Raw genomic sequence first — 25,605 nt, 5'->3', positions numbered from 1 at the left:
AGAATTCACTAGGAGGCAAAGGGACAAAGTTTAATACGGTATTTAAAAAAAATGTAATGTAATTTAAAAGTAACGTAATTAAAACAAAAATTATTCAGACCTTACATTGATGGCAGAGTAAATGGGTTTGGAAATACGCAAGCAGTAACCCGTGGCAACAGGTTCCCGTGCTGTTACTGTTCGTACAGTGACAGCAGCCTCACCCAGGCAGAGCTGACAGCACAAGGCAGGAGAAGCGACTGCACCATTCCTCCCAAGTGCACGTTCCTCGGCAGTGGCGCTGCCCAGTGTCTCCCTGGCCTAGACTATCCAGAGTTCAAATATTAAATGAGGAAACTCTATGTGTTTTATTTAACAACATTTCTTTCAAGCAAATGGTCCATATGGCACATCAGCATAATATGATTAATATTGTGATGGAGCTTCAGTTAGCAACTGTTCTGAATGTAACTTCAGGGTTACTTTCTTTATGAGGCTAAAGGGAGGCATATACATCCAAAAAGCCAATTCCTGCTGTCCCTACCCTGCAGACAGGCCAGAACCTGCTCCACATCCCCTAACAAGCCCTTTGGCGTCTCAGACTGGTCCACAGTGCTCCAAAGCTCCCTGCCAAGGCACTGACACTGAGAGCACTGGGGGTCACTGCAGCCCACGGAAACATTTTGTGTTTTCCCTGTTAGTGACCTGAGACAACACACTCCACTGGACAAAAAGGAAGGAAGAAAACACTCTTGTTAGTTCTGAGCCTGTTGCGATAGGACAAGGGGTGATGGTTTTAAACTAAAGGAAGGAGATTCAGGCTGGACATGAGGAAGAAATTGTTGTCCCTGAGGGTGGTGAGAGCCTGGCTCAGCTTGGCCAGAGAGGTGGTGGATGAACCATCCCTGGAGACATCCCAGGCCAGGCTGGATGGGGCTCTGAGCAACCTGAGCTGGTAAAGATGTCCCTGCTCATGGCAGGGGTGGCACTGGGGGAGATGGGAAGGTCCTTTCCAACCAAACTATTCTACGACTCTAAACCTCTGGTGAAAAGAAAGTGAGCCAGCTGCATGGAATAGATATTTGTATTACAGAGCACATTTCAGGTGGTACCTGAAGGCTGAAGCCACACTAGAATGGTATTTCCCCAGTCCTCCTCCTCCCAAAGGTTTTGCACAGCAGCCCATGGCTATTTGGAGGAGGCAGAAATCAAGACACAAAGACTTTGTTGCAAAAGGAACAAGTGAAATAACAAGAAGCAGTGAGACAGAATTAGAAAAGAGAAAGGTGAGGTTAAAGATGTGAGAGGAGGTACAGCTCAGCCTTGACCCTGGGTCTGTAAACCAGCAGGGAATAAGGACCCTTGCTCGCTGCAAAACAAGCATCTTGGCCTTTGCATTACTTGAGCCCCCATGCCCACGAATCCCTCTCTCACAAGTGCCTCCTCTACAGCCAACATGTATTTATTGGTGACTTGATGGAGACATCTACACCAATCACCCCAGTAGTGGGTCTGTTGTGACTCACTGGGAAAGCTGGAAGGCCCTAATACAGAGAAATTCAAGCGGTGTGAGTTGCACTTGCAGATTTACTTCAGTTGAGGTCCCTTGACAAGGGAGACCTAAAAAACTACACACGATGAAGCAGATTATGAAGGGTTATCCGCTGGGAAGTGAATACACACAAAAAAAAGAATAAATGACCCAACAGCACTGTTGTCTTCTCTGCAAATGTAAAATGCTCCTCGAGTCTCAGGTGGTGATACCAGCACATGGCACCCTACAAATCAACCAGACATAGGCCTTAATGATGGTCCATGTAGCTCTAGGAAGAAAGCCCTGGGAAGAAAGGTTATTGCATTAAAATATCAAACAAAGACTGAGGAAAGATTTATGTCTGCTGCAAGGAAATGCACCACACTGTCACGACTAAGCGTTTTGGACATGGCCACCATGAGGAAGCAAGGATGGTTTACAGGAAAAATGTCAACTTCAGCCAATTTAATAAAAACTTTTTAAAAAAAATTATTTTGACTATTTCATTTTTCTGGAGAGGCATGAAGTGTCTTCCTTTCTTTACTGGTTATACAGTCCATACAGTAACAGGAGATCAGTGAATTACACAAGGGAGAAAAGCTACTTCAAATTTATAAAGTCAAAAAAAGCGAAGAGAAAAAAATGGTATCATCTTCCCTTCCTTGCAAAGTATCATACGTATTGCTCTGTACTGTCATATGCAAGCTAATTGCAGATACTTTTTAAAAGTGGTTTTATTACAAAGAAGTGAAGTGAAATAATAAAATCATTATTTCAAATTTATGGCAAAGAAGTGTCTTTCAGGAAGATGAGTGGCACATGCAGGACCAAGCCTGGTAACACTGATTGGAGCTTTGGCTGAGCTGGCTCAGTCTGAGCCAACATCAGGGGGCTGATTTCCACTACTGGGTCCTATACAACAGCCTCTCCTGTTTCCTCTTGGACTCCTTTTACAATGACATCAAGAAGCCCAACAAACTGAGTTCCATCAAAAAAGTATTAGCAAGAGTAATTAGTCAAGAAAACATTTTACCTTTGAGTGCTTATTTATGCCGTTAATAAATTTCTATCCTTTTCAGAGCATTAACCAGCCAGTAAGATGCACTGACTGGTTCCGAGCTTACGGCCCCTGTCTCACTGATGGAAACAGATTATATCAGTGTACCTGCGTAACTTTTCAGCATGATTTGAATGACTTGAAGCCAGCTCCAACTTCTCTGAAATACTTACATATAAAAACCCGGCTACATCCTCCGTAATTGGAAATCAGTGCAATCAGTACAACAGCAAAGGATCTACACCAACTGAATTAATTCAGTTTGTTACTAAACAAACACTTCTGCAATTTCTTTTTGTTGTTAGTATTAACAGCATTCATGGAACACCCACTAATTAAACCTGGACAACCAAGACCTCAAGGTGAAAGCTCCATAAGTATATAGGCCTTGTGAGATGTTTCAATCATGAACTAATATACTAATTTAACATTTAAGGTCGACTTCCACAATCAGAAAATACAATCCTTTCTTTGTAGTTGTTTAAGGTCGAATGTGTATTAGAAAATTGCTTTTGAATAAGCATCTGACTTGGGCAGGGGGGGCTGGTGCAGAGGCTCAGTTTGTCCAACACACCCTAATGGTGATCAAAATATCTTTTTTCTCACATGACAATAATTGTCTATCACATGGACATGCTTCTTCAAAATAAAATTTGGTTTATGAACTTAGCATCTTCTTCAGGCTCACTCTCCTTTATTTCAGACATCTTTCAATCTATATGCTTTCTGCATCCACAATTACACTGAGGCAAGTACCCGTTATATATTTAACCAATGCTCCAAATGGTGGCAGTGGAGGCTGTTGACAAATTGAGATCACAAAGAGACACCGCATATCGTTTCCCTGATGGAGAAACACGAGACGTTATCCTCTTTCAAGAAAATTTCCTGCAGTTTTTGTTGAGCATTCCCGAGTTTTAGAGGCCACCAGCAGACCTGCCCGGGGGGCAGCAGAACACGTTCATCCCGGCTCCTCTCCCGCCTGCTGGACCGCGAGCCCGGCAGGTCTGCGCGATGACACCGGCCCACGTGCGACCCCTGCGCGCCTGCTTGAGCTTCTACTGCTCATTTTCCAAACACATTCATTCTATTGAGGCATTTCCTGTTGGCATGCACAGTTCTTACAATAAATGGAAAACAGACCAGATTTAAACAATAAGCTATTCTTACCTAAAAAAACCAAAATAAAACGAAAATACAAAAAAAAAAAACCAAAACCCAACAATACTGCTAAATTAAACTTACACTTCACAGCTGCATGAGGTATAACAACAGCACAGGAAATATAAATTCACAAGTAATCAGTTATTCCTGAAACAATTTCTTCTCGAAGGCTGCCCTAAGACGTTATCTAACACCGGAAAAAAATGAAGATAATAAAACCCTACCAGCTGTACTCAAACTTTAGAACATAAAGACAATTATTTTGCTGTGACTTAAAATTAAAACAATAAATTTAAAAATGTGACATGGCATGCGCAGTAGAAGCCTCGACAACTGCTAGAAGGACAAAGCCACTTGCCTTGGGGTTTCTGCAGAGGATGCATTTTGGCCGGCGCAGGTTTGGTTTTGGGTTTCCTCCCGGTTTGCTGGATACATTGCGCCGGGCCGATGTGCTGCAGCTCCCCACATGCTTCCAGCACCGGATTTGAGTCAATGTGACATTTGATTTGAAAAGGAGAACAAGGGCAACCTGAGGGAAAGAGGGGGAAAAGGCAATATTTATTTTGTTCTGTTAATCCTGAGGAAAATTTGTGCTGCTTCTAGGAGCGTATCGCTCACCCAGGCTCCTGGGGGGGTAGCAGAGGGGTGAGCCGTTCACTCACAAGTTATTACAACCAATATATCCAGCCTTAATAATCATGTCAAACTAGCTGACTGATAAGACATACAGAATGTCAGTAATCCTGTCTTTAGTTAATTACTTCTTTACTATGGACACCCAAAATAAAAGAGTAAATTTAAAGATAAAAGCCATTTCAAGTGTTTTCTCCAAACAGAAATACAAGTGCCCCAGCATACAGCATCATGTTATTTGGTAAAATACACCCAAGTTATGATGAGTTAGAAATGTGTCCCACACAGGGGGAATGGTACCAAGAGATTTAATCATTCAAGCTGCATTTTACCGCTATTTATTATTCCTCCTTGCATAAAATATTAACTTGCCTTCAAAAGGCTTCAGTCTAGAAGATGCCATTAAGATACAATCCAGTGGGAAAACAGAAAAAGAAGCGATTAATGTGTTTATCTTTTAATTTAACATTCTTGATTCATGTCTGTGGGCACTGTGGAAATACACCCATACATCCACTGTCACTTAGTGGATATTCTATTTCTTATTGGGTTTTTTCTTGGCTTCTGGCAAGACTACAGCTACATGAAGTCTGGACACACAGCATTAGCTTCACAAATGCAACCTACTCTTGGTCAGATTTATATTAAGATCAAAAATCCGAAATGACGAGCACCTCCATCCACATCAACTTAATTATCCTGGGTTTATACTAATGGTATTAAATGAGGATGTGACCTTATGAATAAAGACTTTGAAATCTGAGCTGTACAGACTGCTTGGGAAGATTAGCTGAGAGCTGGCTCCAAAACGAAGAAACTTCCACAGCAATACGGATTATTTTTTAAATAAGCATAAAATATTAAAGTCAATTTTGCTGACAAAAATAGATTCAGCTGCCACAAGTCTGTTTACTGATCTCTGCTACCCGAACATACAACCCCAGATTCCTCAGTAGGGCTACTGGTTGTTGCTGTTCAAGCTTCATTAGCATTTCCACCACAAAATCTGCTTTTCAGCAGATTTGAGACCAGCTATTAAAACATTCTTCCAGCTGAAACCAGGAATTTATAAGTAGTAGGTTTTATTCAAATATAATTTCACTTATCAGGAAAATGCAGTGAAAGCAGAGTAGATTATTAGAGTAGATTAATAGATTATGGCAAACACATCATCATGGAAAGAGCTTACGCAGATGGCTCAGCCCTGGGTATGGGAGCTCCCGGTGACACAACAGCCGTCGGCTTTTCAGGGGAAGGACCGAGACTCTTCCTTATGAACAGTAGTGAGCACAGCAAGAAATTAAAATAGTGCACAAGGGAAAAGCTTTAATTCATGAAAATAAAGAGGGCAACACACAGAGCACAGTGTTCACCAGTGCCCGTGACTGGAAGCAATCCAGCAACGTTGGATTTTCCTTAAAATTTCATTATCCACTTCCTAGAGGACAAATCTCTGTACCTACAAGAGCTTTAGAAGAGATGAGATGACAGCTCTGAGCACACACGTCAGTGATGGCAGCCGCAGGGGCTGCAGGAGGTGACGGTGTCCCCAGGGGCACCCCCATGGACCTGGGACATGGCCCCGGTTGCCCAAAGTGTTCCCTGTTCCCCTCAACCACTGCCACAAACAGGGACTGCATGTTGGTATCACTTTATAAAGTTTCTAAAGGAACTAAAACCCAATTCCTTTTTCTTTCTCAGAGATTCACCATGTGAAAGCAGGTCCCACACCTTGTCTCTGCTAAAAACAAGAGCTTGCTTACTTACTTACTTGCTTTCAAGTGCATGGCACCACCAGATACATCTTTCAGGTCTAGGCTAAAAGCTCTTACGACCCGTTTAAGTCACTGAAAAGCAGAGCGTTTTGTTCCTTATTTTATAAATCCACATACAAGTCTTTCTCTTCTGCTGCATAATCCTGTCAAACAATCAAGGTAGAAAATCCTCCCCTAGTAATTACTCTACAAACACATTCATTTTGATTGAAACAACCTTTAAACTTGGCTCCAAATCCTCTAGGACTTGCACTCAGATGCATTTGTAGAGTGAATACTTAGCGAAGCCTTATGCTACTTCTCATTAAACAAGATCTAATATTAAAAAAAACAAACAAAACAAAATATAGTCCTCTAAAAATACAGTATTTTATATCATCTTGTGTACTGCATGTATAGGTAACTGCTGAAAATATATCGCTGTTCACCTGCTGCCCACACATAACTCACACATTTATTGACGATACATCCAAAGAGCAAGCGGGTACAAAGCAGAAAATAAAATTGGTAAGTAGTTGGAAAGAAGAGGAACCTGGAAAGCCACAAGTGCCTTAAACACCAAATGTCGTGTTGGCCCTAAATCAAGAAAAACATGCGTGGGTGAAGCACAGAAGTGGCTTTCATTCTTTTTTATTTAATTTAAGCCAGGATGGTTCTCTCTGTTCATCTCTGATGTGGCCCCTAAGGGCTCCTTTATGCACACAAAACAAAGAAAACCCACTTTCCTTGCATATTTTTTCAAGTGCTACAAAATGATCTGTGAAAACAAGATTCAGTGGATTATCTCAGATGGAATTCACTGAAAGGAAACCCCAGGGTCTGCCCAGCACAGTCCAGGGTGCTCCTGGGAACAGCCAATGAGGGACAACATGAACAAGATCCAGGCACAGCAGAAAAGGACAAAGACGAGGCTTTCCAGAGATAATCTTTTGCATTATATTAATAAAATAATATGGATTTAAGCTCCTGCTAAGGTAAAACTTAAATAAAACTTCTGAAAACGTCTAAGATAATGTACAACTTATAGTTCCACTAACTGGAAAAATAACTTCAGTCTTTATGACAGAACTCAACACCACTGAGAAACTCTTTCATGCACAGAGAAATTTCTCGAGTGTCTCCCCTTATTCTCACTGAGCTCTTTGCACCCAGAAGAAAGCCCGTATTTTTGAAAAATTCCTCTTCGATGCTGTCACAAACTTGAGGGTTATGACATTTTTCTATTAGACTAAGATAAAATGTGAGGATTTTGGGTGCCCCACCGAGTGGAGTAGTAAAGAAACCAGTTGAACCCAAGTGGCTGAACTTCAGTTCTCAGGCTTTTCTCCCAGCGCACAAGCCGGATTCAGATCTTGCGCTTGGCACCTGGTCCCCAGGTAGCAATGTTGAAAATAATTCCAGTTTAAAACTAAAAAAAAATATCCCGGAGGCCTGTGATAGCAGCAAGAACCACAAATGTTACGACAAGCTACTGGTTTGGCACATCCTATGTTTGCTGATCCGATAGAAGGATTTCTTACCCAGCCCTCTTGCAGAGGAAGAGATTTTTGCAGTATTGTGCTGAAATGAAGAAAGGCCCCAGTTCACCAGGCTGGCCCAGCTCCCGCACCCCCAGCCAGGGAGGACAAGGGGTGACAAAACCTGGACTGACAGTAAAAGGCTCTACAGACTGGACACACTGCAAAGGCACTGATAACCAACGCCTACTGCAGAAGTTTCGCTTTCACGGGGAATTAATAACCACTGGGGGTGTCCACATCCACCCAGAATGATGGACATGACTTTGGAACTCGCTGCCCAGGGCAGTGGTGGAGTCACCATCCCTGGAGGCGTTTAAAAGCCATTTAGATGAGGTTCTTAGGGTCATGGGTTAGTGACGGAGCCAGTGATAGGACAAGGGGCAATGGGTGCAAACTGGAACACAGGAGGTTCCACGCAAATATGAGGAGAAACTTCTTCCTTGTGAAGGTGCCAGAGCCTGGCCCAGGCTGCCCAGGGAGGTTGTGGAGTCTCCTTCTCTGCAGACATTCAAACCCGCCTGGACACCTTCCTGTGGAACCTCAGCTGGGTGTTCCTGCTCTGGTGGGGGGATTGGACTGGATGAGCTTTCCAGGTCCCTTCCAATCCCTGACATTCTGTGAAATCAGTTCTTCCCAGAGTTTGGCTACAAACTGAGCAGTGCCCTGTACCTCTAACCTCTGCTAACAGGCTTGGTTCTGCCCAGTTCAAGCATCCCTGCATTTCCAGCTGAACCATTCATCAGGCATTCTCTAATACTCTCACTGACAGGGAAGTTCTTGCTCTCTTCATCCCCTCCTCCTTAGTCAAAGCTTTTCAAGGAGAGAGCTCCTCTTATGGCAGAAATCTCCTCCTACAAAGCAAAGGGTTTCAAGGGCAGAGCTAATGTATGTATCTGAAAAAAGAAAAAAAAACCTCGTAAGAGGAACTCTGACAGAAATTAAAAGGTGCTGATTACATCTTCCTTATGTCAGCAGAATTCTGGCAAGTGGTAAAATAGTCTGTCCTTCATGCTCAGGCTGTGTTGCAGACACAGCTGGGTAAGAACACCTTTAAAGAAGCTCCAGCACACACTATGCTGTAGCAAAACCCAGTGCCACGCACTGCAGTGAAATTCATCTCACAGTGTCAGCATTAGTCACGGCACATCATCCTCGTGTTACAGGCAGTTACCCAGCACCAAGCCCATCCTGCAAGCAGCCCAGGACAGCGGCTCCGCAGCCATGTGTTCCCTGACCTCCCCAAGGCTGCCCTGTCCCGCTGAGCAGAGCGTCCCCTTCTCCTCCCTCTTATGCCACTTCATTAACTCCAGCATTTTCCTCAAACCCATCGCCCTGCCCATGGCCATCAGAGTCCCTAGCAGGGGGTAAAGCCGTGTGCGCCAGGGCTGCACACACACGCTTCTATCAAACCCACTTCAGTGACACTGACAATGGTAACTTCACACAACATCTGTTTTTCTGCCATTCAAAAATGCCACCTTCAGTTAAAAGAGTGACAGCAAAGTTATCACCATAAGCTTTCAGAAACAGATATAATCAAGAAAGCATTATGTGCGAAAGCAAGCAAGAACCTGGCATGGACTGCAATTCTGTAACCTCATCTGGGTGTTCCTGCTCCGGCGGGGGGATTGGACTGGATGAGCTTTCCAGGTCCCTTCTGATCCCTGAAATCCTGTGATTCTGTGAGATGTGTGTTGTGTTTGAGCAGAGACTTCCATATTTTCTCTTATTTGCTTTCTGCTCAGATACAGCTCAATGTTAATGCATGAATGGTCAGTAACAGCAAAGACATGGCATGGAAACCAAAGAAATCCCAGTTCTCAGCACTCAAACTCTCAGGCTGCTTCCCAGCTCCTCAGGGAAAGGACAGGCCATAGTGCAACCACACCTGGTCTTCCCCAAAGGGTTGGATTGGGATGTCTAAAGAGCTTTCTGAAAGTAAAGGCGCTAAGTCTGCCACGAAACAGCCCTCAGAATGACAGTAAATGCAATTCAGCAGGCATGGGATGGAGCTGGTTAAAAGATTTCCCTCAAAAGTCCTGAAAATTTTCAACACTCCTTATCCTCCTCCATCTGCTGTCCAGGCAGAATCCTACCATGGGAGGATATAAAGGAGGAAACAAAATGTACAATTTTTTGAATGAAACGCTTCATTTCAGAGCAAGCGCCGTCCCCAGGGAGCCACAGAAGGGCTGCTGGTTTGTGTCCTTGTGAGAAAAACACAAAGCCTGCAACCCATGCCAAACCACTGAGTCTGAGGAGGGCTGCGAGAAATTTGGCAAATTCAGTTTAACACAAAACAACACAGAAATACATCCAGAAAAAGACACAAACAAACAAAACATCAAAACAAAAAACAAACAAACAAAAACAAACGGAGGATTTTTAACAGAAAGAACCAAATGGCTAAAATAAACAAATCTGCACATAAAAAGCATGAGAAGGATGAGTAGCTTCCCTGGACTTGTGGTGCTAGGATTTGGGATTTGGTGTACTTTCATCCTCTTCTGACTACTTCTAAATGCCTTAGGTGAGGATGCTTCCTTTAACAGGCATTTCTATAGTGTCCTGAGGGTGTCTATTGAACATCACTGTCATAGTATGTTCCATAAACCTGCATCAAGATCTCCCAACATTAACCTCATCAGATTCTTTTAAAGTAAGTACCTGAACACTAATCCAGATAATCCAAAGCCACGCTTTGCTGGCACTGGCACACACCTTACGCCTCTTGTCATCTGAATTACAACAGATACATTCTTGAGAAATCAGTTTTCAGCTCTGACTTTTTCTGTTCTTCTCAAAACTGGTGACAAGGGCCGGGAGCTGCCCAAGCACGGCCGTGCCACAGACCCACAAATGGAAGGAGCTACACAGCTTGCGTTGGAATTGAGGATATTTGTCTGACCACTGACTATTTCACTACTGTCCTTATAAGGGCTGAGATCTCGTTGATTTATAACTCTTTCTAGTGCTTCTTTGTTTTTACACGCTCCTTTCAGTGCAGTCTCCATATTTCTCATTACGATCTTGTTTTTATCGCCCTGTCTAGACCAGGGCCTACTCCTGTGCAATGCCACCCAAACCCTCCACTGCCTCTGGGACACTTCACCCTTGAGCAGCAACCAGGGATGACGCCACAACTGCTTTAAAGCAGCATGATTCTCTTAATCTGATTTAATTTCATTTAAAGAATTAGCTTTTCAACAGACCTCCATCAGTCCTTTCCTCACAACACTGAAGCACACCCAGCGCTGCCTGCACAGGGCACAGTCCCCATTTTCTATATAGCGCAGTCCTCACTGGCTATAGAAGTGATTCTTAAGTGTTTGCTTGCTCTACATTTATATGTAGGTATCACAGAATCCCAGAATGTCAGGGACTGGAAGGGATCTGGAAAGCTCATCCAGTCCAGTCCCCCCACTGGAGCAGGAACACCCAGCTGAGGTTACACAGGAAGGTGTCCAGGCAGGTTTGAATGTCTGCAGAGAAGGAGACTCCACAACCTCCCTGGGCAGCCTGGGCCAGGCTCTGCCACCCTCACCAGGAAGAAGTTTCTTCTCATATTTAAGTGGAACCTCCTGTCCAAATCGTTGATGAATATATTGAATAACATAGGTAGATAATATATATTCATTTTTATAATGTACAACAGCCAGAAGAAGTGGAGTGACAGAAACGAGGAGCTTCACTTCTAATTCTGTATTACAGTTCTATTCAACATAGGTGTGTAAACCAAATTCCTGCTGAGATCTTCATATTTATTATGTGACAAGGTAAACAAAAAGGCAGAAACATGTCTCAGAAATCCTGCTGCTAGAAAGTCATTACACACAACCTCACACCAGGGCAAGGAAAAAATAAACCACAAAAAACAAGCTGGCACTCACTTCTAGTTTTAGGCTTTTTACATTGCTCCGAATGCCACAGCTGCCATAGGCAACACAAAGCAAGGACTCCTAAAGCACCCTGCAGATATTCCACAGTCCCACCAAGGTGGCAATGACAATATCTGCTGAGGTGTGATACAGGATCAACTCAACTTGCCATCAACAGACAAAATTTAAATTACTTTCCAGGACAAAAAGGCAGAATCTAGAATTAACTGTATGCACGGTCATTTTTCGCTAGCAAAAAAAAAGTTCTATTTCTTCTTTTATTATTATTATAGCAGATTGTGTAGCCAATTCTCACCAAAAATGAGGTAAAGGGAAAAAAACAGCAGCTGAAAGGGAGGAAGAAGCAGCTCCCAGCCCTGGTGATCGCAAGGGGCTGTAGAAGCAGCAGCGGTGACCAGAAAAACCACACTGGGAACAGAATAAAAACACACTCGCTTCAAAAGGAAAATGAAAAAGAAACCCAAGTAAAGCAACACATAATACGTTCTCCATCAGGACTAAGATTAGAGCCCCAAACCAGAAATATTTTCTTTTCCTGTACGAAACAGGATGCGGTACCAGTCAGCAGTCTCTTACCTTCACCTCCTGAGGTTATTAGCAACACGAAAGAGAGAAAGCTGTTGTCTTTTAAACCGATGGGAACTCTTGGTTAATACCACATGGAGACGGAGGACCCAGATGTCAGGGTGGCACTGACCCCTCCCCATGGGGACACTGCGGGGACCGGGCACGGGAAAACTCCACACCTAATTATCTCCTGGCTAATAAACTTTGAGATTAATTTAATTTAAACTCTGCTGGAGTTTAAGTGGGGGCTGCTGGATTTTTTGTTGTTGTTGTTGAGCTTTAAGTAGTCATGTGTGCTCTCTCTTGTTGCTTGATTCATATATTTTAATTTCTAGCTCTGATTTCTGTCCCTGCATCCGTAACGCTGCTATCTGCGCTATGATAACAACAACAGTCAATGATGCCAATGATAAAATACATGTTTCTGTGTTACCCAAGTGGCAACTCTCAAGTTCTTTCCTGCTATTTTGTGACAAAGCTGTGCCAAAGTAATTCTTTCTTGCTTGGCTTATATTCTGTCCCCCTTTGGAGAACATGAGGCTGCCCTCAGCTTTCCCCCACCCAGATCCCCACCTTTGCAGTGCAACAGCGTTTCTATCACATCTCAGGATCTGGACACAATTTACCAGATCTGGTCCTTAACTTGGGCAATATAATTTCAAGCCTCAAGGGACATTCATGGAAGGAAACAGATTTTCAATTTTTTAAAAAGGGTTTAAACTCTCTAGTGGTGGAGACTATTCACAGGTAAGTCAAATCTTGAGTTTAGCTATAGTTTTCTCAAAACTAAGCACTAAGTCTACTTCTCATATAGGCAGACAGAGAGTAAATATTGGGGGATATTAACATCAAATCTCCATAACTGGAAGGCAGAGTTATGAATTTAACAAAGTAAAACAGGCTACGAAAACCTCATTCTTCTGGAAGAAGCATTTAGCTGACTTTTCCCTCCAATTGTCATACCTTAATAACTCTAGGCTAAAATAATGACGGTGACTTTCTCTGACACTAAGATCAAAGGTAGAAGGAAAAAAAAAACTGAAAAAACCCAAACCAAAACAAACAAAAATACTCCCCCCACCACACAAACTGAAACAAGAACCCACCACAACTGAGACTTTTCCATCTAGTAAGGAAGGCAGGTTAAATGACACATAAAGATTGCGGCATAAAGACAGACAAGGTAAAGGAGCAGCAGCCTGGGACAGACACTGCGAGCCCAACATCAGGACATCGGGCACTCAGGGATGTCAAACCATGGTCCTCTATCACACACCAGAAAAGGTGAGAAGAGAACAGAACCCAGACTCATCCCTTTGGTGCATACAAGTCCTGTCTTACTTTAGCATTCTGAAGTAGTGCGGTGGGTGCACTCGATCTCCCCATTGACAAGTACAAAGCAACTTGTTCAACTTCAGTGCTAGATTTCAGACTTAATTCCCACAGTAGGCAAGGTCTAGATACCAAAACTCCAGCTTGAGTTGTCACAGGTGCCTAATTTAGAAGAAGAAGGGAGAACTTGATTTTCATTCGTATATTTCATTACAATTATAATGAAACCTAGAACTCATTAATCCATAAACCCATGTTTTGCTTTGTTTCTCTCCTTTGCAAAAAGATTCATTGATGATGGAAGATAATGCCCCCTTCTCCCTAATTTATTCCCAATTTTTTTTTACAAAAAAACTTAGTGGTGTTTACCATCATACTTCTCATCCTATGAGATGATAAGAGGGGGCAGCAGCCTCAACCACCCTCCTCCACTGCACAGTGCAAACTGCCTTCTCATCCTGTTTTGTTCTGCTTTTTCACTCAGTTTAGCTCAGGTCTCCAGATTTAGCCTGGGTGTTTCTTGCACAACACAAGGACACCCACCCGGGTGCCCCAGGAGGGAACACCCCACACAGCAATGTCTCTGCTCACAGTGCACGGGCTCCTCACGCACCAGCCGTTCAGCCACCGAGTGCAAAGCGCTATATGGAGCGGCAACTACAAATGCATTTTCACCACAGATTTCCTAAGTTAAAGCTATGATATTGTCTATCTGACAATCTCAGAGCCCTCAGGACACCAGATGCCTGCACTGGCCTGATCCTCTGAGAAGATGCACACGCTGGACCAATGAAGGGATGCAGACAAGCACTGGTATTCAGCCTTTTGAGACCTTCCTCTTAGATGAGCACAGAGCTCCTTTTTCCCCCCCTTTTTCTCTTGACAGGTAACAGGTTTTTCCATTATGATGAAAGAGTCTCGATTTATAATTACACTGATTATGCAAATCAAAGAACATATTTCAACCTAATAACACTCCTGGGCCTTCACATCTGTCCTGCTTTAACACAGGAATCGTAACACAAGAGCAATCCATTATTGCAAAACCCTAAAGAGACTTTGTATCTGTTAAGAGACAAACGAATTATCCCAGCCAAAGCTGTTTCAATTTGTTCTTTTCAGATGACCTGCATCTGGGTGACTGTCTTGAGGATTCTCTCCCAAGAACAAAGAGGAAGACAGCAGACCTGCAATTCCAGAATCATTTATATGGTGAGAATAGAGGGGGGAAAAAAAAGGAAAGCATTACACTGCCCCCCTTACAGGGAATTTAAAAGACTGTTCCAACACAGGTGAGAAACAGCCAGACTGTAGTCCCCATAAGCAAGATTCTAGTCTTCATTTAAAACTGCGTCATAAAAAAGGCTTCATTTCTCCTTTTGCTAGAAGCTTATTAAATTTTTTTGCTAATGACAAAAGCACGGTGCAAGACTCTCACACTGCTCAGCTGATGTGCTTGTCAGTCTTCTTAATGGCACATATTACGAGTAAACTCTCATTTAGCCAATAAGGAGAGTAAAAATCATCCTACGCTTAAGATTTAATGAGAATATAATGCATCTCCAATGGTGTCCCAACCAATCGGCTTTCTTTTTCAATCTGGAATTGCTTTATTAGTTTCAGTAAACCAATAATTAGCCTCTGCTCATTTAAAAGTCTATTTAGGTACTAAATAAAAGTAGGTAAGAGTGACCTCAGATTTTTTGCTATGGAACTGACCTTTGCAGGAGAGGACTAGCTTTTCTGTGTTATCGCAATGTGTTGTCACTCCATACTGCAGAAGTTAAGAAAATTCACTTCATTATCAAAAAGCATAATGAGTATTTTTACATGGATACACTATTTTGGTAGCAGAGCTTCACACTGTAAGACACAGAACAACTTCACAATGGTGTATGTCCAGTAGCTCACAATAATCATTAAAGGAGAACATATTTCAGCTCTTAGTGCTGCTTGGTAACTCTCTCCTTGAGGTTTTCTGCCCCTGCAGACAATGACCCAGCTGCAGAGCCTCTGGGGCTGGAAGGGGCTTCTGGAGACGGTCGAGTCACAGGAGCAGGTTGCTCAGGACGCGGTTCGACTGTCTCCAAGGACGGACACACACGTGACACACGTACGACATCTATAATAATAAAATATTTTTTCCCCTATTTAATAAAAACATAATGAAAGAACAATGTAAATTGTTCTTTCTCAATAAAGAGGCACTTTCTTGAGAAAAGGGGTCAGAAGAAAACAGTTTATTTCTGTCTGATGACGCTGAACATAGGTAGGAACTGGCAGGGAGCGCAGGGGTCACCATGGCACCCTCTGCTGCATACTGGAAAATCGAGCAGCACACCAGGCCACAACTGTCACCACGGCTTAGAGAAGCCTTTAAAAGCCTGTACAGCACAGAGAAGCTAAAAGCAAAAGCATGCTCAGCTGTGTGCCGGTTCCTCAGGCCTGCACCGCTGCCCAAGCAACCCCACACAGGCACTGCAGTCACAAAGCGGGAGCCCCACAGTGCTGCAGCTCTGAGCACCCACGTACCACTTTGTGGAGATCCAGAGATCCACACTACACTGCCCTGGTTTGTCAGCTAACTAGAATCCCAGAACGTCAGGGGTTGGAAGGGACCTGGAAAGCTCATCCAGTGCAATCTCCCCGCCGGAGCAGGAACACCCAGATGAGGTTACACAGGAAGGTGTCCAGGCGGGTTTGAGTGTCTGCAGAGAAGGAGACTCCACAACCTCCCTGGGCAGCCTGGGCCAGGCTCTGGTACTCTTGCTGGGATGAAGTTTCTTCTCATATTTAAGTGGAACCTCCTGTGTTTCAGTTTGAACCCATTGCCCCTTGTCCTGTCACTGGTTGTCACTGAGAGGGGCCTGGCTCCATCCTCCTGACGCTCACCCTTTCCATATTGATCCCCATGAATGAGGTCACCCCTCAGTCTCCTCTTCTCCAGCTCCAGAGCCCCAGCTCCCTCAGACTTTCCTCACACGGGAGATGCTCCACTCCCTTCGGCATCTTCATGGCTGCGCTGGACTCTCTCCAGCAGAAAACACTGACCTCCCCACCACCCCTGCACCCCCAGGCCCTGCACGCCGCTTCCAGCACAGACCCACGCAGTAGGACCGAGCCTGCCGGGTCACCCCACAGGTGCTTCACAGCAGGTGCTTCACAGCGGGTGCTCCCCATGTCAAACTCCACATCGCTTCCAGCTCCAAGGGGATGCACAAGCGTATTGGGTACTTTGCAGATGGAGGAACCAAGAGCAAAGCACTATTTCCCTTGCACTAACATCTCCTCAGCCTAGATCAATGCTCCTTCACTCCCGGATCCACAGCCTCCAAGGGCTGCAGTGAGAGCAACAAAAACAACCTGGAAAGGTTAAAGGTATTCCATGGAAATAATGCACAGATAAAGAAACTGGAAGAGGCTGAAAACCACTGAACCAGTATTTTGGATTGCAGAGAGTATAGTACACAGCACAGTATAAAGCAACCTTTAGATTTATTTCAGCCTGGCAAGCTCCAAAGAAACACCAGCTCGAAGGCCTGTAACATGGAGTACACACAAAAAGCTGCAGTAAAATGAACTATTATTACTTTTCCCAGTAAAACTCCCATTAATTTATTGTATCTGTAGCAACCATTTCATCTCTCCTGTTACCTATAATTGCACTTTCATCAAATCAGTAACTACAAGATGTGAAAACAAGGGCATTTTGTAAGCACCCAGGTGATTATTAGGGACAGCAGTTATAAATCACAAACAATAAAAGCCTTGTGACTGGCTGCTAAATCTTCATTCTAAAGAAAAAAACATATCATATTTCATCTCAAAAATGCATTACAACTCTGTCAGTAGTGATTTTAAAGAAATTTTGAAGAAATCTGAAGCTCAAGATGAACATAAACAGGTAACAATTTCAAAATCAGATCACTGACACAAAAAGATGCATCCGAATTAACACCTTGAAAATGGTATACACATTATCTTCTTCATGTGATAGTTTTCAATCCTGAAATAAACTAAGAAAGAGTTTGGTCTTTCCTTACACAAAATGTAACTGGCAACTAGCATTTTCAAATAGAAAAGCATAGCTAATAAGGATCATTATAAGCCATGTTACTTGCACAGGATATATCTGAACATTTGTCTTTAAAATTATATTACACAAAATAGCATTTACTAGATGGTAGTCACTGTTTCAATAATTACTGGTTTTCATGACATTTCTGCATCATTATTTTATTGATGAATACTGAATGCACACAATGTATGCATGTTGGCAATGTTGCATTATTAAGGAGAAAGGATGGCTGGAAAGAATGGAGGGATTTAAAAATACAAGTGATTACAGAAATTTAGAGGCTATTAAGAAAAATGAATTCTCTTGTAGAAGAAAAACAGTAAAAACATAGTATTTCAGATAATGTATGACTCTTGCAATTAATGTATAATTCTGAGCTCTTACAATCGTTGACAGTGAAAGAAAGTATAATTGATTTTTATCATCACAATTGTATCAGTTCCTTAGAACGGGTTACAGACAAATGATGTTTGATGATGTTTTATGGACAGATGAAAGACTAGAAAGGGGTCAATAGAGGTGACAGGGAGAATGTGCAGTCAAGAGGTCTGGAATCTTTCCTAGCTTGAATTGAAGGTCAGATTTTTTTCCCCCAGGTCTGATCTTTCCTTGTTTGATGAAGGAAGGAGACCACAAAGTTGGGAATTCTCTGGAATAGGCAGATGATGCATTGGAAACACTCAGACCTTGCAATGACAGTCACGATGCCAAATGGTAATCACTGTGTGTTATAAGAGGGTACCAAATTGAGGAGAGTTAAGGTCAAACTATAACTGAGGGGTACGAGTGGGGAAGAAACGTCAAAAACATAAAATACTCTGCACCTATTTAACCTTCCTTGACGGCCTTTATTTTCCCTTGCAGGATGGCTGTAGGAATCAGTAGTTTTATTTGCCTATGGGTGGTACTTTGCACTATTTGTCAGAGATGCAGTCACCCCAGTGTGGTACCAGCTATTGAGCAGTAAAGAGAATTTTTCTTTCCATTTCCATTAGGTACAAATCCATATTCCACCCAACACCACATCAAAGATGGCAAGAAGCGTCCAGAAGTCGGCAAGCAATGAGAAGAAATTCCTGACGCTGACTCTGGACAGGGGGACACAGCACCAGCGTAACTCGGATTCACCTGGCACCCCCGGTTCCTGTGGCTTAGCAAATTACTGCCCCCTCAGAACACCTGCCATCATCGCCTGTGTGTTCACAGAGAACAAGAAACCTCAAACTGACACATTCTGTCTCAAAATTGGGGCAGGCTAAGAGCTCGCATGTTAACCACCGAGGATCTGAGCTGATAGCAACTCACTGTTCTGCCATAATATGATTGCAAACGGTTGCATTCTTAGATTCTTAAAAGGTTAAAATTCTGATTTTGGTTAACTGCCGTTGCTTAAATACTGTGTGTGCATACACGTATATACAGAACCGTTCCCCAGTGTGACATCAATCAGCTCCCAAACTTGTTCCAACATGCAGTTGACTTCAGCACTGTTCTGAGCACCAATTTCCCACCATGCCAACACTTTTTGTACAGCACAAAACCATGAACGCAAATACTGAAACCAGTGACACTTTTGAGAAGGACTGCAAGCCCCAGGCCAAGTTTTAATTAGTTTGGGTTTGTTTGTTTATTTTTACAGAGGCACATGCTGAATTTTTCTTTTGTATTTGAATATCGAGGAAGAAATAGGCTACTATTCATATTTACTATGGGTAATTATCTCAAACAGCTAAGCTCATCTTTCTGCACAGTGCTTTCAGAGGTAGACAGACAAATTATAGCAGATAGTATCAGTACCATTCACAATGCCATATTTTGCAGAAGCTATTTATTCTTCTCTTTGTCCTTAACAATGCTCCAATCCAATTGCTGATTTGTGTGGATAATTAACATCCCAAATCCAGTTCTTCACAGATGAACTGGAGCGAGTTTGAGTACCAGAGAATGCAGCTGTTCATCAGCACAGAGTCCTCACCAGGTGGACAACCGCTTAGATTTTACTGCACATCGAAGACAATGTAATTACCAAGCTTGAAAGGAATGTAATCTGTACCACTAAAGAAAGTATTAATAGTGGTGTGATCAGTGAAGGATAAACAAGAAGGCAATATTTTATTATTGCATGAAACAACACTGATTTGCAAAACCCAATTGCCTACATATGCATAGCTGTGTTGAGAAACAGTGAGTATATAGGTGGAAAACTCATTATGAGGGAAGTTGGACTGGCCAGAGCTTAATGAAACCATACGAAATCTGGTATCCTTAGAGGGCTATCAGTCCATTCACTCAAATCAATATTATCATTATTATTACAAGTAAGCAAAGGTATTTTTAACTCATCTCTCCAAGACATACATCTGAATTCTTCCAATGATTTGACTTCCCTTGTTGAAATTTAAACCCACAAACTCAGCAGATCTGGCATGGAACCAGTTTTGGGCCAACACAATCAAGCCTTTTGCAGCCTGTAACACGCCAGCTGCTGCAGGTCCTGTCTACGATACTCTTTGTGTCGATGGCAAGCTTCGTAAAGAAATCGATGATCATACCCGCTGCATTTCATGTATTGAATACACTTCTATTTTTTCCCCCAATTATAATTTACGGTATCTTGGAAGCTATTTCATACGTCGCAATGGATCCATCCACATCCAGAGAAATTACTCTCCCACCAGTAGATGTAACCTCTTCACAATTCGCACCTTTTGTCCATGGAACTGTGGGGTTAGAGCCATAAACACAAGAGCCACTTTACTGCAGCCTCTCAAGCAGTTATTCTGAAGAATTCCTTAAACCACAAGCAACACCATGGAGACAACACTATGTAGTAATTTTTTTATATATATATATATATATATAGATATACATGTGAAGCTGAAGTCAACAAAGACAGCACATTATACTGGTTTTCCTCTATTTGCTCCACTCAGTAACTGAGCCAAACAGGTAAACCAATGTTGGACACCACCGCTTTAAGCAGAAAGTGTGTCTGTGGGTGGCTCCTGATATGTACAGCTTCATTTCCTTAAACACTTTTCTTCTGACCTTTTTCAATTAATTCTATTCTTTAAAGTCAAGACAACTCTCTCCCCACCCCTGGCCTGCCAGCACTGGGACCCAAAGCACATCGCTGCGGAACCGAGAGCTCGCGCTCCAAACCGCAGCAAACGTGGAGCCTGGAAAGCTTGCACGGCCCCCTAGATGTAATTAAGTGCCTTAGAAACAAACCCGTTTTACAATTATTTAATAAACAGATTCATATACTATTTGTGAGAGCTCTTCAGTGGGTTTCCAAGTACTTGTGGATAAAGAAAAATGCCCAGGATTTTCCCTGTTTTGCAATATTCTCTTAGTCTTCTCTCACCCTACCTTAGCACAAAGACATCCATCCAATTGCTGTACTTTGGGCACAACGTGGGACATGTGCAGGAATAAATGAGGATGAATCGGTCAGAAATCTAGCTGTCAGTTGAATACTTCAGGCCAGACTGGTAGATTCTATTTCTACTATTTTAAAAAATAATAATAGAAAAAAAATGAAATGTTGCCATCAGAATATCCTGCTCAGAACAGGCACAAGAGATGGCTGCTCAGAAAATGCATATGGTAGAAACCATATGAACAGACCAATCTTTCAAAAGAAGGTTACAGGTATTCTCCTAAAACTCTGTTTCTTTCAGAGCACAAGATATAGCTGCATTTGAATTTTGTGAACGCTTTGTCTCCCTCAATTGCAAAGATGTCACCATTGAATCTAACCAGCAGCGTCCCTGCCTTGATCTACCCAGGCTAAAAATCATTGCCAAGCAAAATTATTATTACTCAGCATTTATATCTCTACTAAAGTTGATGATAATAGTGTAGTTGGAGCAATTCTCAAGAATGCAAAGCAAAAATCCCAATTCATTGCAAAGTCCAGATAATCTCCTGAAAACGGCAAGAAACTAACCAGAAACACCAAGTCTGGGGATAAGAAAAATAAACAAAAGAGAAAAACAAGAGCCATTTTCACTGAATGACAATGTACAAATTCTAGCATAATGACCAAAGGCGTGAAATAAACCTATTTCCACAACTGATTCTTGCTCTTTTAGAACATAGTCACTTCTATGCTAGAGCAGCAAGTGTTTCAGCATCCCGTACTCATTCCCATCCTGCTTCTCTCGTGTAAATATGGACACTAATCATAAAAGAAAAGAAGTCCTGTTAATGTAGCATTTCAGTAAGCTTCATTCAGTGGATTCTTCTCCAAACCACGGCCACCCAGCCCATCTCACAACACTATTATACCTTCTGTGCTAATCCAACTTCTTTTCTGGCCATATTAGCACGACTGTGCTTGGCCCAACGTCTCCCTGAGCAGAACTGCTCCCTACAGCTGCACAAGCACGGCCAGAAAGACACAACGGACCAGACCTGGCCCTTGCACACCTTAGGGAGGATGTGAAATTAAAGGTTTTCCAAGCCTGAATGTGGACACGGCCAGATGGATAAGTAATCCCGTGGATTTCAGGGGGGCTGCTCACAAGACTACAATTATAACATGCACCATGCAAACACTTGCCCACCATTTTCAAAGGCAGGACTACCCATGCGGTTGAGAAACGTTTATTCTGACACTTGAGAAATGTCAGAAAGACATTGAATTTTGTAAGTACTGCCTGAGAAAAGACAACAAATTACCTGTGTTTAATTTTCAAAATGCCTACTGTTGTTAGGAAGCCAGCTCTGAGTAGGACTGTAGGACATGATGAAAGACACAAGTAACGGTTGTAGAAAGCTCATCTAGAGACTCATTGCACATCTCGCCTCTTGCAATGCAACAGGATTGCAACTAAGTACACAAGCACAACAGAAAGTACCACTAGAAACTCAAACTCCAGGGTTAATACTAGATAGAAGATATTCTGCAGTCTCTCTATCACCACTTAAAAATCACCAGCTGTCAGTAATGTTCAGTCTTTCTCCAGTCTCATTCCTCCGTGACCTAAATATTCACTGATTAGAACTTCTGTGCATTTAACTCTTTAAGGGCCCCTCCTATTTCCACAGAAGGACATTTTAACAAACCAGACCAACCACTCAACAGCAGAAGGAAATGGTAAACCCTGCGCTAAAGGACAGAATTTAACACGGGTGCAAGATACAGATGGTGGGACTCATGGTGCAGTTTTATACTACACTTAACCTTCTCCAACTGAAGGAGTCCTCCTGTCCTGTTCTCTCAGCCACAGACACTATATTCTTCTTAGTCAGAAAGTTTTTGTCAGGTGGAGACACCTCCCCACGGTACAACCACCAACAGCCCCCAGGACGGGTCCCACATCTGCGGAACCCCGGGAACAGGATACTTTGCAGTGACTCCGCTGGCCAGGAAGAAGCAGCACCAGGTCTCAATGATGTTTTCTAATGGTAAAAAACACAGAAACGTCTTGTTCTTCAATGAAATACTTTCAGTGGGAATTGGTAGTATTGAAAGAAGCATCCAAAAATTGATACTTGTTCTTCTTAAAAATAAAGTTGCCTTTACAAGCAAAATTATAAGAGTTCCATCTTCCTGTCTTCTCAGACCGTGGCATTCAATACATTTAACCCAAGTTAAAACCCATTGTCTTTGATAACTAAAGTTGTTGAGACCTTTAGCTTTTTCAGTGAAGCGTTTTTTCCAGACCTCTATCATTTTTGTAGAAAGGGTGTTTTAATGCCACATCTGCATTTATAGGGGAAACAAAACTTCAACTGATCCCATGCTTAAGTAAAACAGCTCCATTTTGGTTTCCTCATGGAACTTGCAAATGCAGACACTTTTTTTTTGGGGGGTGGGGCGGCAAAGAACAATAGCTCTATAAATACAGGATTCAATTTTAACAATGAATTGTGAATATATCCACTATGTTGAATTTTTCATTTACTCAGAGGGGTCAGAAGGAGGGACCCTATAAGTTGGAAAGAATTTTTGGACCTTGGATGCAGTTCTCCATTGCAGCCCACACCTCAACACACCCCATGTACTGGGAAACACTGAGAAGAAAATTACACAGCAACCTAGTGCCAGGCTCTTCTTAAAAAAGTCCTGCAAATGAGTATGATACTAGGAAAAAAACAAAGCCTTGATCACAGGTGAGTGTCAGTGAGCTCTTAAAGTGCTACTGCTACCATCAGATGGAGTAAAAAGCAAAATTTAAATCTCCAGGGCACTTAAGTACCAAAAATGCTGTAATGCCACCTTCATTGCTAATCTGTCCTTTCCCCATAGGATCCTCATATATCTACAGTGTCGAGGGTTTAGATTGCGGGGTGACAATAAAACCCTGGCAGATGTACTGTTAACCTCCTCTTCCCCCCCACCTCCCCCTTCTACTCCTCCCTCTCCCCGTTTCCCACTCAGGACAGGCGATCGGGAGGGAAAGAAGGATGGAGAGAAGAGAGTTGGAAACATTAAAAATGTTTTACTAATGCTACTGATAAGAATAGAGAAAATAATACGAAATATGCAAAACTAATCTTCAAAGTCTCTGCAACTGCAGAACCAGCACCCAAAGCCCTGGACTGGACTCTGCAGCCAGCCGGAGCTGGATTCAGTCTGTCACGGGGCCTCGGTTCACAGGGACAACTCGCAAGGTCCTCTCCGAATGTCGGCCATAAGGAAAAGGGAAAAAAGGGACGAGGTCCTCGTGACCTCCCACTTTTATATGAGGTATTCACGTGAATGGAAAGTTATACACAATTGGTCAGTTTCTTGGTCACCTGTTTCTCATTGGCCCTCTTGTGAGATGTCAATCTGTCCTTATCAATAACTTCACATTCCATTGCTATGTTTACCAACACATGTATCTGGTTCTCCAGGAAAATGCAGCTAATATGAAGCTTCAGCTGACAGGCTAATTCACTAAAAGAGAAACTTGTTTTTTAACAAAACCAGGACATACAGGGATTTCTTTTCATTTGGATTTCCTGAGAGCACCAAGCTTGGCTCAGACCTTGGGAATAAGAAAGTTTTGGTTTGTTGTTGGCAGTTGGTTTGGGTTAGGTTTGTTTTGTTTTTTAACTACTCCTAAATTCATGTCTTTTCAAGTTTTTGCCTCTAGCATCTAAGGATCTTGAAAGCAAGGTCTGTAACCACAAAAGTCTGCATAACCTGACTCCATCAGACTCCTGCTCTTACTTGTTGTTCTCATCACTGTTTTATCTCCTTGTTTTGAGCCTCTGGCTCAAATGAAATCTCTTCTCAGATACTTGAGATGAATTTCCAGAGGACTGGGTTTTCTGCACAGTTGCTATATTTGAAACGATAACATCAGGTAACAGCAAGGAGAAGGGGAAATAGGCTGTGTCACGTAGACATGCGGTTCTTCAAAGGACACAATCCTACCCAGCTCTACATAACTCCTGTTCAAAATTACTTGGAACTTCAACCCCAGCATTAGACAGAACACAACACTTTTCCAGATTAAAAAAAGTCATTATATTATTCATGTGGCAGCAAGAAAAACATCAGGTGGATGTGAGCAGAGGAAACCATTTGGTTCTTCATTTTCTCATGTCAAGCATGTAGGGTAGGTAGTAAGATCAAGCCAAAAGCCACTGGCATGTTGTATCTGCTTTTCAGTTGCCTCAATACTGAAACACGCTCAGCACTCTGCCACAAGAGCAAGTAGATGCGTATGTTCTGAGAAGACATCACAGATACTATATTTTCTAGGTTTACATAGGTACAAGTGAAAACTGCAATGATTTTTACTTCCATTTACCCAAATTAGAGTGTTTTTTTCTGTCAAGAAGCGTGATGATAACTTAGAAATATTTAACTGACATTGAAACGTCACCTTCACAGAACATCTACTACTACTTGTTATTCCACTAAATTCACTATAAATTACACAGGTTGCCATTACGAGTGTGAAACCAACGCTTTCCCTCCCATCCCACAAGCGCTGCCGAGAGGAGGCGAAGGCGGCACTAGGGAGAGATCTCCCATGAGGTGTCTGCTCCCCAAACTAAATACTCACCTACAAGATTCCCCGAGCCGTGTCGCCCCAAAACACTGAGCACAAAGTAAGCGCC

At 42.6% G+C, this 25,605-nt stretch overlaps 2 protein-coding genes across 3 annotated transcripts in view; one reads left to right on the top strand and one right to left on the bottom strand.

Moving 5' to 3' along the window:
- Positions 1-25,605, top strand: part of NINJ1 (ninjurin 1) — a 294,431-nt gene that overhangs the window by 161,947 nt on the left and 106,879 nt on the right. The gene's annotated exons all lie outside the window — the stretch shown is intronic.
- Positions 1-25,605, bottom strand: part of FGD3 (FYVE, RhoGEF and PH domain containing 3) — a 97,700-nt gene that overhangs the window by 41,930 nt on the left and 30,165 nt on the right. For both annotated transcript variants that reach the window (XM_065845491.2, XM_065845493.2), the window contains exon 2: positions 4,093-4,263. In XM_065845491.2, coding sequence (XP_065701563.1) covers positions 4,093-4,263 — 171 coding nt within the window. The remainder of the gene's footprint in view (positions 1-4,092; positions 4,264-25,605) is intronic.

Source organism: Patagioenas fasciata, chromosome 10 (genome assembly GCF_037038585.1).
Source record: "Patagioenas fasciata isolate bPatFas1 chromosome 10, bPatFas1.hap1, whole genome shotgun sequence".
NCBI lineage: Eukaryota > Metazoa > Chordata > Aves > Columbiformes > Columbidae > Patagioenas > Patagioenas fasciata.
This window is presented reverse-complemented; position numbering and strand designations above follow the sequence as displayed.